Here is an 18,976-nt window from a genome sequence, read left to right on the forward strand (position 1 = left end):
AGCACAGAAGTCCAATAACGAGACACCACTCGGGTTCAGATCGGGCAAGCCGTTCCTCCCAATCACCCCCCGCCAGGTTTCTCCGTCATTGCCCATGTGCGCGTTGAAGTCCCCCAGGAGAACTATGGAGTCAGCAGGCGGCGCCCTTTCCAGGACCCCTCCCACCGACTCCAAGAAGGCCGGATACTCCGAACTGCTGTTTGGTGCATAAGCACAAACCACAGTCAGAGCCTTGCTCCCCGCAACCCGTAGGCGCTCTCGTTCTCTGGGGAGAACTCCAACACAGCGGCGCTCAGCCGGGGGCTCGTGAGTATCCCCACTCCCGCCCGGCGCCTCTCACCTTGGGCAACTCCGGAAAAGGACAAAGTCCAACCCTTCTCCAGGAGCTTGGTTCCAGAGCTAGTACTGTGTGTGGAGGTGAGTCCAACTATATCTAGCTGGTATCGCTCCACCTCCTGCACCAGCTCCGGCTCTTTCCCCGCTAGTGAGGTGACGTTCCACGTCCCTAGAGCTAGTCTATGCTGCCGGCGATCGGCTCGCCCAGGCCTCCGGCCTGACCCGCCGCCCGGTCTGCATTGCACCCGACCCCGATGCTTGTCCCTGCGGGTGGTGGGTCCACAGGGTGGCTGCTCCATGTTGTTTCTTCGGGCTGAGCCCGACCGGGCCCCATGGGCGAAGGCCCGGCCACCAGACGCTCGCCAACGAGCTCCCCTCCTGAGTCTGGCTCCGGGAGGGTGCCCCGGTTTCCCTGGTCCGGGCTTGGTGGCTGAAGACCGTGGGCTGCTTATCATTGGGGTTCTTTTGAACCGTTCTTAGTCTGGGCTCTCCCCTGAGACCTGTTTGCCTTGGGAGACCCTACCAGGGGCTACTGCCCCGGACAACATAGCTCCCAGGATCACTGAGCCATGCAAACTCCTCCACCATGTTAAGGTGGCGATTCGCGGAGGACAGTTCAATTCAATTCAATTCAATTTATTTTTGTATAGCCCAAAATCACAAATTACAAATTTGCCTCAGAGGGCTTCACAATATGTACACATGACATCATCTTGTCCCTTTTGGATTTATATTTATATTGTACATAGTCGTTCAATGTTTATGCTTACATCTGTTCTACTTTTTTTTTGTCCTTGTACGTGGAGAGCAACGAAACAAATTCCTTGTATGCGTGCGCATACATGGCCAATAAAGCGGATTCTGATTCTAATGCAGCACAATAAAAGTGAGAAATTGTTCAAATATACATACACATTTTAGATAAGATGAGGATTTGTGAAAAAAAATGTTATAGAGACACAAACTGTAAGAACATGTTGACATTAATATGTCTACAGAAAGCCACATGCACAGAGTGTGCAGGATAATATACTAGAAGAACTTGTGACAGTGTGGCTGCTACTGCCCGAAGACGTCGCAATATACAGGACTGTCTCAGAAAATTAGAATATTGTGATAATCCCCATACGTGTGATTTAGTTTACTGAACCAAGCTGAGTGTTTTTCAAGGCTCAGGAAACCCTTGCAGGTGTTTCGAGTTAATTAGACGATTCAAGTGATTAGTTGAATACCCTACTAGTATACTTTTTCATGATATTCTAATATTTAGAGATAGGATATTTGAGTTTTCTTAAGCTGTAAGCCATAATCAGCAATATTAAAAGAATAAAAGGCTTGCAATATTTCAGTTGATTTGTAATGAATCCAGAATGCATGACATTTTTGTTTTTTTAATTGCATTACACAAAATAAAGAACTTTATCACAATATTCTAATTTTCTGAGACAGTCCTGTATACACCCGCCACCATTACCAGTAGTATCATTGAGGTTCAATTGAGATATCGCTTCTCTCTTTTCTGCATTTTAGATTCATACTCTTGGATTGAATGTGATGGACAGCCTTGAACTTGATAATGTGAGTTACTAAAGAAAAGTTTACCCCATTTTCATTGTATATACAATAACTTTCATGTCACATCTGACAATGTTAGGCCCTAATACAACAAGTATTAGTCTAAAATTGGTGAATACATTCAAAATCCAATGAATAACCTAAAAGGCCATCTATATTTTTGGAAATCTCAAAGTCCATACAACAGAACCTAATAATTACCATGCATAATATTTGAAGTTTAAAGTAAAAAAATGTCAGGCTTATACTGTATGCCAACCACCCACATGTGATGGAGCAGACTACAGTGTGTTCTGATGGCACGTGACTGGGTATTGTTTTGATGTAGGGATAGAGAACAGTAACCCTCTGATGATTGGATTAAACCTCCTCAACTCTGGCAGCTCCCCAACCAGCTGAGAGCAAGCTCTGCCCTGAAGTGTGACGCGCTTTACACTCACTGTTTCAATTCAAAGTTACTGAGAGTCAGCATATTGTGTTCCTGGATCAGTCTTTACTTAAAGTCTCCACGTTTAGCCAAAACAACTCACCAAGAGCCTGATTCTGTTCAGGAATGAATGGTAATAGTAAGTAATATAATCTCCATTACTGAAAACACGTCACTGCAGTTTACACGAGGTAAACACTGTAACTGTAACCTATGACAGGAAGCAGGCTTCACCATAAACAAGTCACTATTCTAGTCTATGACACAAAACACATTCACACTCACATCCACGCCTACTCTGTGATGTGTATGCTTTGGACTGCGGGAGGAAACTGGAGCACATCTGCTGTCAGTTGTAGGAAGGAACAACATTTGAAATGATACTAGGCAAACTTCCTTCTTCTTCACTACAATCATGTTGGCAGTGTGTCATAATAACTCATTAATTTAATTTCATTACATTGCTAATGTTGTAATTTTTTATTGTAGTGGACACTTCAACGTTTGATTTGGTGTTTATTCAAAATGATATTTCTCAAACAGACAAGTACAAAGGAAATTTCAACCAGGAGGCCTTACTCTACAGATGATCCTGAGAAACCTCGTTCCTGCGTTGACTTGTTTCTAACATGGTGAACACTGCGAGCTTGTCTTAAACTGTGAACTCACTTTTCCTACAGGATGTGACTTCATGCAGAGCATTGGTCGACACGTGCAAGCTGGTTACTCAATCCGTGGAACAACAGGTCTGCCATGTGAGCTGCCTCCGTGCTGTGTTGACTGGCACACAGGCAACCAATGAGAAAAATCCTGCCGGCTCCATATGCAGCCAATGAGAAAAATCTCTACTCTAATCAGTGGGCGTGGCTAGTGAGCTTGCGTTGACCTAACATGGATGAGTACGACCTCCTCTGATCCATCTCTATTTCTCTGTGTGTGTGTGTGTGTGTGTGTGTGCGCTCCCTCTATAGATCAGCCTGAGCTAAACATCTTGTAAACAAGCTTAGTTTGATGTCAATTCAAACCAGATTTCCTTTTTGTTTAGAGGGTAGGATTTACATTTTGTTTCAAATTGATTCTCATTATTATTTATCCAAAGATCTTCCTCGTTGACAGTGTTTTGGTGAGTGACATCTGAAGAAAAGAGCTAAAAATCAAACCCCAAAATATGGGTTTTTTTGTGCTACGTTGTCATTTGCAAGTGCCTTAATCATTTCAAGTGTTGATTGTAAAATACATTACAATATATATATATATATATATATATATATATATATATATATATATATATATACGTATATATATATATATATATATATATATATTTAATATAATACAATATATAATGTATAAATTATATATTTATTTATTTATTATATATATAAGAGGTCTTTTATTTTCTGAAAATAGAAAATATGTATTATATTAGATGTAAAAATTGTGTCTGACAATGAGGGCACGACTCAGACTGTTTGAATATATTTCCATGAGATGTTTCCACCTAAGATGTGTCCTGTCATGTGATGTGTGCAAAGGGGAAAGTTACAGAGGAACATGGTCGACTTCTCAACAGACTGATGGACAGAGTTGTGATGAACGCAACAACCAATACAGAATTTGACCTCAGTTCTTCACCTTGTTTATTAATACAGACTCATTTTTGTGTGAATGCTGTAACAACACACAAGATGTACGTTTTTCTTCTCAATCAAAACTCTGTTTAACAATTGAAAGATGTCTGGCCAACAGCAGATCAAATTACCTTCATAGGAAAAAGTCAGATGTTTTTGGTAACCACATCCTAATATGCAAATCACAGAACAGTGTGTCACTTAATACAAAATGAATTTGTGGCACAGTTGAGGATGTGGATGTTGAGTTTTACTGTGTTTTTAATATGGTTTACAGTGATCCAACAGCTACTCAAACTGCTCCATTACTTCTGTTTTATTACAATATGTGCAAAACACACACACACACACACACACACACAAGTTGTATTAGCAGCAACATGTTCAGTTTGTGTTGCTTCATTTTGGCTTGTTTTATTCTTTTATTCATTTCTATTGTATTAAGCCTGGGGACTTAAAGAATCAGTCACAAATACAATTTGCTTGTATTTCCCCAGAGTAAGCGTGACTTGATAGCCTGATAATGTTTTACACTAATTCATTGGCATTCTACTGCAAAAGCCAATGTGTAAAACACAACATATAGTTCACCAAGCAGTACAATCTTTTTGTATTATGTCAGGATAACGCAGCCATGATGCTATGTAGTAGCCTAATGTACAGTTGCCCAAATCTTCTTGAATAACGTGAATTATGTTGTTATATCTGGAGATTTAAGCCATGCTTTCTAAATATGAATTAAATGCAAGGATGCTATCTGGATTTTCCCATATGCATCATAATGAAATTGTATGTTAATAACATTGCCATGTTTTCAAAAGGCCAATTTTTGGCTTGCAATACCGCCATGTACTGTACCTGAGCTTTTCTGCCTGTAGTTGCTAGGGGAAGTGACGCCAGCAGCTTTCACGGTGGAGGAAACAAATCGGACAGTGGAGCGACGCTGCGAACGATTAGGTGTAAAGTCTATCCGCAAAATCCGCCTCCATCCTTTAAATTTGGGGCAATAATGACTCCCAAAATACGGAGAACATAAACTACGCGTTTTGCACTATCGAATGATATCGATATTTTAAGTCTTCGTTCCTTAGAAAGATAAAAAAAGGGATGGTGACATTTTGCATTGTTACAATAGGAGCTGGGATGATTGTGGGGGGCGGGGGAATGTGAATTAAGGGTTAGGGTTGTAAAGCAGTCAAGGAAGGAGGACTAACCGAGGCAACGTAAACAAAAGGTTCAAAGCTTAACATTACCGATACGCAACGTTTAACTACCGAGATACACACACGAAGCAACAGACGTAGTTAACGTTTGCTATTAACGAAATGGAGCTGAGAGTGGGGAACCGATACCGACTGGGCAGAAAAATCGGAAGTGGTTCTTTCGGGGACATCTATTTAGGTAAGGATAGAATGTGTTCTCTTCAACTTCACAAACCAAATGTTCCCCGTGTACTACCTGTGCTTTATGAGCAAGCTGTTAAAACATGTCACAGTCCGAATTTCACTAACGTTCATATCCTGGTTTTATTAACCTATAGCTAACGTTAATTGTTACTTCTCCTTGAAGATACCTGTCTCGCCAAGTTAACGTTACTGTAACGTTAAACTGTCCACAGAAAGGATTTATCAATTCGATGTTAGTTGAAGAACCATGACCGATTTGTGGCATTGCAGGCATGATAGAAACTGCAGGTGAGACCGCTAACGTTAGCTTGTTTAACTGGCATTATGCTGGATACGAGCAGTGAACACTTCAAACTACTGCTGGCTTTTAGAAGCATCTTTCTAAACACACAGCAGCCAGGTTACAGCGTTACTGTAGAAGAACTAAGCTGAGTAGAAGCAGAGTCACCCTAAATGACAGGTGTCTGCTTGTCGATAGCCTCACGGTTCTCATCGAGACACGAACAATCCCCACGGTCGTTCCGCCGTGGCCTTATGTTATAACCGCTTAAGTGTCACAGTCGTTCACTTCCAGTTTAATGACAAACGACAGCTGGACAGTTGTGATAGAGTACAGCTGTAACGTTACCGCAGAGGATATTTAGTGTAACGCAGCTCTGTTCTTCAACAAACCGATGCTACAAGCTAGTTTAGTCCTGAATCCTCCACATCCCAGTTCACAGCTCCACAGTCTGTAAGCGCACCGTATTGAGATGATATTCGTCAGTCAAACAGGGTTGTTGTGACTCCTTCTTAGTTCTGTTGTCTTTGTGTTCATCTCTATATCGCTGTGAGAAATCCTCTAGATGGTTTCCCTAGACTCACCACTTGTGTACAGCTGTTTTTAGTATTATAGTATAAATATAATATATATTATAATAATACTTATTTATATAGTATTACAGCACAACCCACCCTGACACTTCAAATAACTGCATCACACAGTCGCTTTTCTGGCTTTTTAAAATTGTCTCTGACAAAATGTAAACGGAGATGAACACAGTGACTTGTCGAGCACATTTCACATGCAACAGCCAAGAGTTTTATTGAGCTATTCACAGAATAAATCAAATCTGATGGGTGTCACCTTAGCCATACAGTCAAATGAAGGAGTAGCCTGAGCTGGCTGGACCCGTGCTGTCTGGAGGAAGAGGCAGCTAGACTGCTAGCTTCACACCCGAGGTTAACCCCATCAACAGAAGCTAGTGAAGCTACCTCAACCAAATTACCAGCCTCTCTGTTTCCCAAGGTGGCTTCTTTTAGTTTCTATCACCCATTAGATGTGTGACATGGATTTACTGTTGAGTAGTCATGTGAATGTGTTTGTGATCACATAAACACTGGGCAGGCTGGTTTTTCCAGTCAGTCCAGGCATCAGTGAGCTCTCAGGCAAAATAGCCTTTGATATGCAGGCATAGGAGACTTCTCAGAGTCAGTTTAATCTTTCCATATTATATCTATATATTTTTAATATCATATTTACAGAACCTGTAATCTGATGTTGACATGTTTCTGTATTGGCACAGGATTAATTCAGATGCCTTACTGTAACTGAACTAAGAACTTGGGCTCTGTCCCAAAAGCCTACCATTTTTGGCACAGCCTGTGCACCCAGCAGTTACCAAACACAAAAGCCACAACTCATAATTTAGCGTTTCTCTGCCAATATTCTAAGTAGGCCTATTGTTACATGTTAGACAATCTGGCATTTTAGCTTGATAAACAACTAAACAGATTTTCTGTCAGTGAATACACTAAAGAAACACTAAAACCCTTTTTCCCTCATGTGACCAATTCATTAAATGGTGTTTGTTTGTTTTTAAGTCTGTTTCATAATACTAGCAGAAGTACTAAATATAATACAGCATCAAATGTACAGAATCATAATGTAATGTTTTTCTGCTTCCTTCTCATCTCTGTTGAGTTGCACATGCTCAGTACAGATCAGGTCCCATCAGTGATAACGTTACAGGACTAGAGCTATCAGAAAATACCGCCCAAGCATAGACAGTGTGATAAATACATCCGTATTCACAGCATTCAAATATACATTTGAAAAAAGCAAGCAGCAAGCTTGGCGTTTCTTCTTCTATCGTGGGTGAACTGATGGATTAAAGTAACCATGTGTATTAACATTTGTCCTTTTCCAGGCACAGATATTTCAGTGGGTGAGGAGGTTGCGATTAAGTTGGAATGTGTGAAGACCAAACACCCCCAGCTCCACATCGAGAGCAAGATCTACAAGATGATGCAAGGAGGAGGTGATGTATCCGCTCACAATACTGCTACTCAATACTGGGTTCTTCATCTCTCATTGGACTTCTGTGCTGCATCTCAGTTTCCATCTCCTCATCACCCTCCTATGTGATTTCCCGACCCACCACGGTCTTCCTACGCCATGTAGATGTGATTGATCCATGAGTTCAACAGTGATCTACAAAGCTGAGGGAGAGAAACTGACTGCAACATTCAATCAGCTCACATCCTTATGTTGTGTTCACACCAAACGCCAAGCAAATCTTTTACTTTACATACCAAGTCAATGCAAAAACGCTAATGGACGCGAGGAAACGCACAAATAACGCTCATTCGCGTATTCACTTGAGTGAGTAGTGGAGTCTCCCATCAGATGTGGGGCTTGCTAGATACAGTGACTATAGCTTGGTGAAATTCACAGAGCAACGAGTAACGTGAATAAACACAAATGATCACACTATTAATGTGAATAAACACAAATGATCACTCTATTAATGTGAATAAACACAAATGATCACTCTATTAATGTGAATAAACACAAATGATCACTCTATTAATGTGAATAAACACAAATGATCACACTATTAATGTGAATAAACACAAATGATCACTCTATTAATGTGAATAAACACAAATGATCACACTATTAATGTGAATAAACACAAATGATCACTCTATTAATGTGAATAAACACAAATGATCACTCTATTAATGTGAATAAACACAAATGATCACACTATTAATGTGAATAAACACAAATGATCACACTATTAATGTGAATAAACACAAATGATCACTCTATTAATGTGAATAAACACAAATGATCACACTATTAATGTGAATAAACACAAATGATCACTCTATTAATGTGAATAAACACAAATGATCACTCTATTAATGTGAATAAACACAAATGATCACTCTATTAATGTGAATAAACACAAATGATCACTCTAGTAATGTGAATAAACACAAATGATCACTCTAGTAATGTGAATAAACACAAATGATCACTCTAGTAATGTGAATAAACACAAATGATCACTCTAGTAATGTGAATAAACACAAATGATCACTCTAGTAATGTGAATAAACACAAATGATCACTCTAGTAATGTGAATAAACACAAATGATCACTCTATTAATGTGAATAAACACAAATGATCACTCTAGTAATGTGAATAAACACAAATGATCACTCTAGTAATGTGAATAAACACAAATGATCACTCTATTAATGTGAATAAACACAAATGATCACTCTATTAATGTGAATAAACACAAATGATCACTCTAGTAATGTGAATAAACACAAATGATCACTCTAGTAATGTGAATAAACACAAATGATCACTCTAGTAATGTGAATAAACACAAATGATCACTCTAGTAATGTGAATAAACACAAATGATCACTCTAGTAATGTGAATAAACACAAATGATCACTCTAGTAATGTGAATAAACACAAATGATCACTCTAGTAATGTGAATAAACACAAATGATCACTCTAGTAATGTGAATATACACTGTTGCTTGTGTTAGGAGATCTTTGCCTTCAGCAAGGGAAGTATATCAATCGGAGGTGTTCCATTTTTGTGTTCTCACCATTGGAACTGTGTTTACTACCATGTTTTTGCAGTGGGCATTCCAACCATAAAGTGGTGCGGCGCAGAAGGTGACTACAACGTGATGGTGATGGAGCTGCTGGGGCCCAGCCTGGAGGATCTCTTCAACTTTTGCTCCCGCAAGTTCAGCCTCAAGACAGTGCTGCTGCTCGCTGATCAGATGGTGAGACTGCTCACTCACTCACTCACTCACTCACTCACTCACTCACTCACTCACTCACTCACTCACTCACTCACTCACTCACACACACACACCTTCTGACCACTGCCTCCACACATCCCAGTGTCCTCTCAGATTGCGTCACACTTTTAGCAGTGACCCAGAGCAGCTGAAACTGAGCAGAAAGGGCTTCCGTGTTTATCTGGGCACGTCATTGGGACATAATGTATGTGCAGTTCAGTGCTACGACCATTTAAAATCTTTTTCTGTTACATCAATTTTGTAAATTAAATGTGCTATGTTTAACTTGAACTGCTACGTTCACAACTATTACATTACTGCTAACTTTATACTCATCGTCACACAAGCCCTCGCCCGGACACTCGCTAACGTTAGGCCAGGCTTGCAACACACTGAGGGACACACAGCTCATTTGAGCTGATTCCGCATCTAAACTAGGAGACTGCATGTGTCCGCATCAATGCACGCAACATTGTGGCTGATAACTGTAAATTATGGATTTAACCTGTTTGTGGTCCTGTAATCGTTGCCCTTAAACCACTGCACCATGCAAGGAACACACTAATCTTGTCGGTTAACAGTTGATGATGATGATGATGATTGGGTACCAAGGGTCGCCCACGGGTCAACATAAGCATCGTAGTTTGCTCTCATTTACATCATGGTCATCAAGTTCAGTCAGTATTAATCAGCCCTGGTTATCAAAATGTGACTTGACTGGTGTACAGAAGGAGCTGTCAGACCGAGGTGAGTGCACAGCTGTTAGGCTGGCGCTTGCCGAAATAGCCTCATATTAACTTGGTGTAGCGACCTAATTATTTTGTTCTTCTCCACTACAGATCAGTCGCATTGAGTACATTCACTCCAAGAACTTCATCCACAGAGATGTGAAGCCTGATAACTTCTTGATGGGTCTGGGCAAAAAGGGCAACCTGGTCTACATTATCGACTTCGGCCTGGCTAAAAAGTATCGTGACGCTCGCACACACCAGCACATCCCCTACCGCGAGAACAAGAACCTGACTGGCACTGCACGCTACGCCTCCATCAACACACATCTGGGGATTGGTAAAGAAAACACACTGAACTGGCACATTACTGCAATTAGACCATTTGTGACAGCAGTCATGACTTCAACATTTCTTTTCTTGTCTTCATCCTTCCTGTCCCGCTCTACAGAGCAGTCGCGGCGCGATGACCTGGAGTCCTTGGGTTATGTTCTCATGTATTTTAATCTGGGCTCGTTGCCATGGCAAGGCCTCAAGGCTGCCACCAAGAGGCAGAAGTATGAACGGATCAGTGAGAAGAAAATGTCCACCCCCATTGAAGTGCTTTGCAAGGGATACCCCTGTGAGTCTCAATTTATCAGTTATTGCATAATTCTATATCTACCGATGGTAATCAGGAGCTGGTTGGTCACTCCCATCAGCTGAGAAATGTCTTCTCCCTCTCTGTCACAGCTGAGTTTGCAACCTACCTGAATTTCTGTCGTTCCCTGCGCTTCGATGACAAGCCGGACTACTCGTACCTACGGCAGCTCTTCAGGAACCTGTTCCACAGACAGGGCTTCTCTTATGACTATGTCTTTGACTGGAACATGCTCAAGTTTGTGAGTACTAATCAGAACGTCTGGGTTTGACACATCAGCCACAATTTATACTTCAAATGTTGATCAGTATTTGTAGATACCTGCTGTGATTCAGATTAGCGGTTGCGACTATGTTAGCATGCTGATGTTAGCATTTAGCTCAAAGCACAGCCTCACAGAGCTAGCGTAGCAGTAGTCCTGCTTTACTGTTGACTCGTTGTTATTGCCGTACACAGGGAGCCAACCGTGCAGCAGAGGAAGCTGAGAGAGAGCGCCGGGACCGGGAGGACAGGCTGAGGCACGGCAGGAACCCTGTGGCCCGAGGAATACCTGCTGCATCAGGACGGCCACGAGGAGCCCAGGACGGAGCTCCGCCCACCCCTCTAACGCCTACCTCCCACACAGGTGTGTTCACTCCAGCCATCTGTCCCTGTGACGTGATCCGGATCCAATGGCTGTAAAAAGCATCAGCGTAGTGTGAAGTGTTTCATGATTTTAAGATTTTAAGGCTAGAATCCAGGGGTTTACAAAATGTTCTTTGTTCCAACTTTTCATGATTTTCAGCTTTCATTTTATACTTTGATTTAGCTATAGTTGATATAAAGTTGACAACAATAATGCACTTTACCTTATTTTGTTTCAAGCTTTTTTCTTCTTATCAATAAAATGTGAAGAAAAAGGTCATTGCATAAACTCTGGCATTTAAATCCAAAACCAAAGCCAGTCCCTCTTGTATGGAATATGATGCATATAGGGCAGTATTTATATCATTTCATGATGGTGGTCTTTGTTTTTGCTCTCTGGTCTACAGCAAACACGTCCCCTCGACAAGTGTCTGGGATGGAGCGTGAACGAAAGGTCAGCATGCGACTGCACCGCGGCGCTCCTGTCAATGTGTCATCGTCAGATCTAACAGGACGGCAGGACACGTCCCGCATGTCCACCTCACAGGTACAAGACACCCTGAAGACACACTTTGTCCCTTCTTTTAGTGTCTCTTAAACCCACTAGCTTGAGCAGAAAGAGGAAACTTAGCATAGATAAGTCCACCTCACCCCAGGCTAGGCTCCAAGAAGAAGCAGCTATGTTCTGAGTATGCATGTGGTAGTTTTATAGTAAGTTAAAATTCCATTTTAAATTCATGAAACTTCCTGGAATGAAGTCTGCATCTTGCTATTTCATAAGATCATTAGACATTAGTCTCTGATTAGTGGAGACTCTTGGTCACATGGTTTACAAAGACCCATGTGTAGTGCTTCGCACAGGACTCCGACTCCGAGCAGCAGCAGAAAGTCTCGTACTCGTTTGTTTCAGTCTCCTGCTGTTATTCAGACAGTTTTCTCCAGTTGTGCTGTTGGTGCAAGATGTGGGTTCTGACTTGACATATTGGGCCTTCTCTCTCCCTTCCCCCAACCTCAGAATAGTATTCCCTACGAGCATCACGCCAAGTAGACGCTCGCCACGTCCTTGTGTGACGGCGGCAACACTGGGTGAGTCCTGTCCCTACAGCACCAGGGATGCATGGGTCCACATTCCAGTTCCACACTGGGCCGTCTCCGAGTCCTGCGTTCACCCCTGGTTTCAGCATTCTTCACTTCCACATGTGTTGTGCTTGAGATTAGATCAGCAGCATTAACAGTTCATGTAGCTGTGCCTGGAATCAGGGGTGAACACCAGTCATTCAGCAGTGAGCTGTGAATGAAACTTGGCCTGAGCGAACAGTTGTTGATGTCATATTGCACTAAGCCATCACATCCACTTGGCTGTTGATGACATCATAGCCAGCCCATGTGTCATTGAACAGTCGGATGCTGTTTGTTTTCTGAGCAGGAGGGTCCTCTGAGAACTGGAGTGGAGAATGCATCACGGTGCAGAGTCTGAGAATGTGACTCCCTCTTTGCCTCCTCAGGGTTGACGTACTGCCCCTTTAATCAGCTCTGTGGCTTGTTGCTTGCACGGTTGCTGTGATGCTTGATGGCCTCCAGCTATAGCATCCAAAAGGAATGTGCCTACCCACACCCAGCCTTGCTTGGTGCAGTTCCCTGTTCTTTCCCCTGCACATTTCTCCCTCCCTGGTCTTTCACACTAAACACCTGCATGATATGAAGCTACTTAATTGGAAGTCAGCATTCAGCTTTGTCCCAGCTGTGGCTGAAAGCATGTTATCAGTTGTCCAGACGGGGAACAGGTCGGTCTCACATGAGTCTATCACACAAAGGCCGTGTCAGGATGTACTGTGGCTTTGTTGCTGGAATAAAACACTGGCAACAAACCTCCACACGACTACCAGGACGAAGACAACCGCTGAATCCCCTCATGGGCCTTTTCCACTGCAGGAACTCAACAGCCCGTACCTTCAGGTGGAGCCGGGGTCACAGCTTCTGCTTTATTTCACTCTACTTTCCAGGCTTTGGGGGCGAGTCATGACCCTGAATGGTTTGCATTGCCCAGGCAGAAAACTCCTCCTTCACTTCTGTGTCCAGGGCAAGAACAATTCAGTTCAATTCACCTTTCTACAATGAAGTACATTATTTTAAGATGCACATTTTTCAAAAGCTCGCTTGTATGTATTTGATTTTTAAATCCAGCCCTCTTTTGACTTGAAATGAGAGAAGAAAATGTATTATGTCCAGTTATATGAGTATGTATTATTTCTATCTCATCCAGTTCATTTAGAAAAGTGACAATAGATATTGTTGAGGTATGTTTCAGCTAAACTTCAGTTGTTGACTACATACAGACGCTGATACAACTGCTCGTCTACTTCAATATATATGGAACTAAATCAGAGAACAAGTTAGACATTATTGTGATGATCCGGACCTTTAATGAGGAAACTCTCGAACTGGACCTCGCTGAATCCAGTTCATGCTGTAGAGCACAATTATCAGAGTTCACACAGTGCACAGTGAGGTCCAATCATCAGCCTCATGGATCCTTAAACTGTGATGACACTCTGTTGTATAGCTCCAGTACATTTCCTGGATAGTGGACCGTGGCTCTCGGGTTCTAACAGTCTGCCAAATCAGCAGTTTCCACTAAACGTAGCGGTTGATGAAGAAATTGAGCAACTTCTCCCTCTCGTTGTCTGCTGGAGGTGAATCCTGCCTCTGGAATGCATCCCTGAGTGTCTGCTAGCATGAACTCATGGTGTTCTTATGTGCTTCATTAAACTGGTAGTACAGTACGATTGTGGGCTTTACACACATTACAAGTTGTTGTCTCACTTTTCTGTCTTTCAAGACTAAAATATCTCCAAACTAAGGACATGTTGAGTTCGACAGTTAGCTCCCCGTCTCATGTTCTCATGTTAACTCATATTCTGGGAGACAAGTCAACATCAGTACTTCTTCATATCTTGGTAGAACTGTTCATTCATTCATGATTCAATATTTCAAATTGCAAACTTCTGACCAAAACTTTGTGGTTTGTAAAACAGTGTGAAACAAAGCAGAACCTGGACTTGGCGGATTCCCTCAGGGTCAGGGTATGGGGGGGTTACGGGTTTCTGTAGTGGAAAAGAGCTAATATTAGCATTTCACAGAGAATGAGGACTGATTACTTCTGTAGTGACTCCACAAAGGGATCTCTTCACAGCCAGTGATGGAGAGACAGCCCTGCTATTGTTACTGTACAGACTAGACAACGTCAAGTGTATTTTGGATTGGATGCAACCAGGCATGGCTTTATGAAGAGTGCTAACAATATGAACGTACTCTGATGTGTCTGAGCATCACCTCTGCTGCAGTAGGAGTGGTTCACCCCCACTGGCTGCTAGCTAACGCACCACATCGTGGTACCATGTGGCTGCTTCACAGCTCTGCCACTAATCATCACACTCCGACTCTTTTTACTCACTATTTTCATTTCCTACATTGTTGCCCGATGCTGTAAGTCCTCTGGCATCTTGTTCCTTTCATCGGCAGTACTAAAGCATATTTCTCTTTATGATGGTATGAAATTGTCCCCTCACTGTCCAATTGGAACATTTAAAAGAAGTTGAAAGGTATTGTTCAATGCTAGAAGATATTGGGAGGTTGTAAGCCCCACACAGCCAACCCTAGTGACATGCCTGCAGCTTCCTCAGGTTAGTGTGTCCTATTTGATAATGGAGCATATGGACTGAACATGAGTATTATCCGCTTCTCCGATTCTGTGGCTTGTGAATGCATTTAGACTGTAGATGAGTTAAAAGGCTACATTCATGTCGATGTAGAGCACACGTAGCTTGTTGTTGGTTTTGACCTCCTGCTTCCTGTACTGTGTTTCCTCTAGATGGTGTCCGCCGTACCGACTGCTGGCCTCCATCTCCTAGCTCCTCGATGAGCCCCCACAATGCACCCTGGTGGACCGAGCACCATTCACTCAGAAGCAATCCGTCATACTAATACTACCATTCATTACCACAACCACAGCGAGCTGCTGGCTCGCCACAAACTGCTTTCTGACTGACTGTTCTCAGTTCTGTCTCCTCCTTCAGACGTCTACACTATCTCCCTCCCTCCCTCCTTTCCTGTTTCTGTGTGCTGGTCTGACCTACCAAAACATTAAACAGCGCCGGACCTCAGGACCCCGCCCCCCCACCACCAGATTGTGAATGGACAGTGCTTTGTCCAGGGCAAACATGGCCGCCAGTCTTTTCTAGGACACTGACTAATGAAACAACAGTTGAGGTTCCTCCTTCTGCCCAAACACGTGTCCTACATTTCCACCGTCACTGTCTGCTAGTTCATACCTGATCAATAAAACCCTTCTCTTTCTTTCGTGCAGTAAAGTGTATGAATCTGAAGCAGCAGCTCTTCATTTTCTATAAATATATACATGTATGGGTAGTTTTTTGGGGTGGGATGCTTTTCACTGGTATTTGCAGGTTTCATTCCCTCATTTTTCCTGTTTTTAGTTCTCATCCCCACTGATGGCTCTCTTCAGTAACTATATAGCCATGTGTATTAAATAAAAAGAAAGTACTTCTTTGCATGTTTTAGAGGTGAGTCTTCAGCGTCAGGTGTGTGAGGCTCGAGTGCTAGTTAAACCCATGAAGCTACCAAACGTCTGCTTTGGTATCTTGGGTGCGGGAGGTCTGTGTATTCACCATTAGTTGGCAGGATGTTGTGTCTGTTCACCTCCGGGCCCTGGTGTCCTGTCCGATGAGCCCTGTTCTTCTTCTAGTGTTCTGTACAAAAGAAGTGCACTTTATGTGGGGGGGAGGGGGGCATCATCAGACATGTTGGGCCAGGTGTTCATTCACTGTGTACAGAAAACATTCTCATTGTTCTTCTATCATTTTGAAGCTGTGAATAACGTGTTGTGATGATGTGTAAATGTGAGCTCATCTGTAGGGATGGGTCTGAACAGGACTTCTGGGCTCGGTCCTAAACGTACTAGTCTCCTTCAGAGCCACGGGCTCACTACAGAAAGCAGTGCACTGAATCTGAAAGACATTTTGTGTGACTGGCTTTGCTGCCACTGCTCTCAGTATTAGAGGTTCAGTGATCCGGCACCAGTGTGGCAAACTGCAATGCTGCCACGTCACTGAAAACGCATCCTTTGTGAATCCTGTTAAACAATTCCTGAAATGATTCTTTGTTGAGAGGGAAGCTGAACAAATGTTCACAGCAGCACAGTTTATTTTTCTCTTTTTTTTGTCCTTTCATAATTAAAACAACTGGTGTGACTCTTCTGGCTTTGATAACTTTGCCATGTCCATCCAACTGAAATGGCCGTTCATGGTTCATTCTGGCTGCTTATTTTCTTGTTTTGGATTTTGACCCTTGACCTCTTCAGCGCTGAACACCTAGTGAATTATGTAAGCGGCCAGATCAGCAAGATTCACTTTCTCACATTTATATTTGCCACTGTATTTGTGTACTTAAACTGTAAATAAATGAATTACTTGTATCTTGTTTGTGTCACTAAATAGTTCCTGTAGGAGCCGTTAGTAATGTCTGTGTATTATATCTGTATGTATTGGGAGCCTACCTCAGTGTTATTGGTGTGGCAGGTAATTGATCTATGGGGCACAGGTGCAACAGACAGTAATGAAGCATGGGTGACGGGGAGATCACACGTTTTTTTACCGCAAGCCAGACACACCAGAGGGAGACCAGGAAGATAAGTTCTGTCTTATCATCTGTTAACTAATTAAAGGGGAACCTCACCCAAAAGGGAAAGAGCCTGGAATCTTTGTTGAAGCGAATAAGGAACGGGATCTTCTCCCACACCCAGCCGAGTGGCTAGTTGCTGGATTCAGTCTCTAGTTCCTGTGAATGAAGTGTGGGGGGCGGGGGGGGGGGGGGGGGGGGGGGCTTTGAGATTGAATCCAGGTCTGATCCTGCTGTCTCCAAATAACACTGATCATTCAAGGAGTTGAAACGGCAGTGCAAAGATGAGTGTGATCACAGTCCAAAAGATGCAAGCCTCGCTGAATGTCAACAAATATGCCATTTAATCACGTCTCCACAGAAAATATATGTATTTATTTAAGTGTGTTAGACATCACTCAGTAAAATAGCAGTGAAAGTACAGCAGGCTGTGCCAGCTCTGTGTTCAACATCAGATAGAACAGATGGCATCACACCAACACATAACGCAGCAGGTCCCAGTGTGACGGCAGTAAGCACACCTTCACAAGAGTAAAGTCAACATAGGACATACATTCATCAGCCAATATACAACACCAATGCACTGGACAGAGACCAACAAGTCAAGTTAGTTTGAGTATCACAGACTAAAGTCTCAGAGTAGCTCAAAGAAACCTTCTTTTAAGGCGCAGCAGTGGGTGAACAGCTACAGGATGAGATTCAGCTGCCAGGGTGCATGTTGAGCGCCCAAATATTAAAGAAGCAGTGTGAGATTTAGTGGCACCTAGTGGTGAGGTTGCAGATTGCAACCAACTCAATACATTCTGACATATTCTTAACACAAGGTCCACTTTCTAGTTTTTTTTCAGAGCTTTACAGCATCTCCCGTCCATCCTAGTGAAGGCAGTTTGTTAAGTTGTCATCAAGTGACCTGAGCATGGAGCTTCTGTCCGGCTGTGTTCACATAAGAAGGGAGGTGGGTGTAACGCTTCTTTGTCTGAGGAAAGGAGACCAGCAGGAGCATCACAGGGAGACTCCCTTACCTGACTCCAGCAGAGCTTAGCTCATATCTCTGCTGGTACAACCAAAGACAGTTACAGTAGATCATATGTTGAGGATGGAGCAAACCCCATCTGGTGGCAACGGTGTGTGTGTGTGTGTGTGTGAGAAAAAGCCAGTAAGTGGACCTTGAGTCGTGAATTTTTTTGTCAACTTATTTGAAATCGTTTAGGCGGAGTAGCTTGAGTTCTGAATGGAGAAAACAGGATCCATCTGTGAATAACCCTGCTAAGAAAAGCTGAACAAAACTGGAACTGAATGTCTTTGTTCTGAACTGCGATGTTTGTCTGAGTCGAGAGTAAAACAGACCAGATGTGTCTGGTACCAGTACGGTGGGACATTTTCATACCCAAAGGAACAGTCGTGTGCAGAATATGATCAGAATGTTGCATGGGAACCAATTCAGGCAAAAGCACTTCCTCATAATGAAGTTCTTCATCACTCCTTGTATCCATTTTATCTATGAAGTCACAGGAGCGCCACAAAAATCAAATAAGAAAATAGGCCTACATGGAGAAGCCCCCCCCCCCTTACATCTTAGACCCACAGAAGATCTACTTGTAGAAATGTGAAAAAATATATAAATTTCTAAATAAAAGAATAAATACATAAATAAAAAATGGGTTAATATAAAGAGAAATAAATAGAAGAATAAATATATAATTATTCACATTTATTTCTTAATTTATTTCTGTGTCTATCTTTACATGTATATTAGTACTATTTTTGCATATATATTGCTCTATTTTAGTCTGCATATTTGAACTAA

General features: G+C 42.4%; 1 protein-coding gene across 6 annotated transcripts; it reads left to right on the top strand.

Annotated features, from left to right (window-relative positions):
• The first annotated feature begins 4,897 nt into the window (after positions 1–4,897).
• csnk1db (casein kinase 1, delta b) lies at positions 4,898–16,966 on the top strand. 6 transcript variants are annotated; one of them, XM_079182520.1, is made up of 10 exons: positions 4,898–5,370; positions 7,565–7,675; positions 9,314–9,462; positions 10,320–10,548; positions 10,660–10,830; positions 10,941–11,089; positions 11,305–11,473; positions 11,880–12,019; positions 12,488–12,558; positions 15,344–16,966. In XM_079182520.1, exons 1-9 carry the CDS (start codon positions 5,295–5,297, stop codon positions 12,518–12,520), a joined length of 1,227 nt encoding a protein of 408 aa, XP_079038646.1. In that variant the 5' UTR covers positions 4,898–5,294; the 3' UTR covers positions 12,521–12,558; positions 15,344–16,966. The 6 variants fall into 6 exon arrangements, with proteins under 6 accessions (XP_079038646.1, XP_079038645.1, XP_079038643.1 ...); XM_079182519.1 differs by having other exon boundaries at positions 12,493–12,558; XM_079182517.1 differs by having other exon boundaries at positions 10,320–10,830.
• Positions 16,967–18,976: the final 2,010 nt, after the last annotated feature.

Source organism: Pholis gunnellus (assembly GCF_910591455.1).
Source record: "Pholis gunnellus genome assembly, chromosome: 21".
Lineage (NCBI taxonomy): Eukaryota > Metazoa > Chordata > Actinopteri > Perciformes > Pholidae > Pholis > Pholis gunnellus.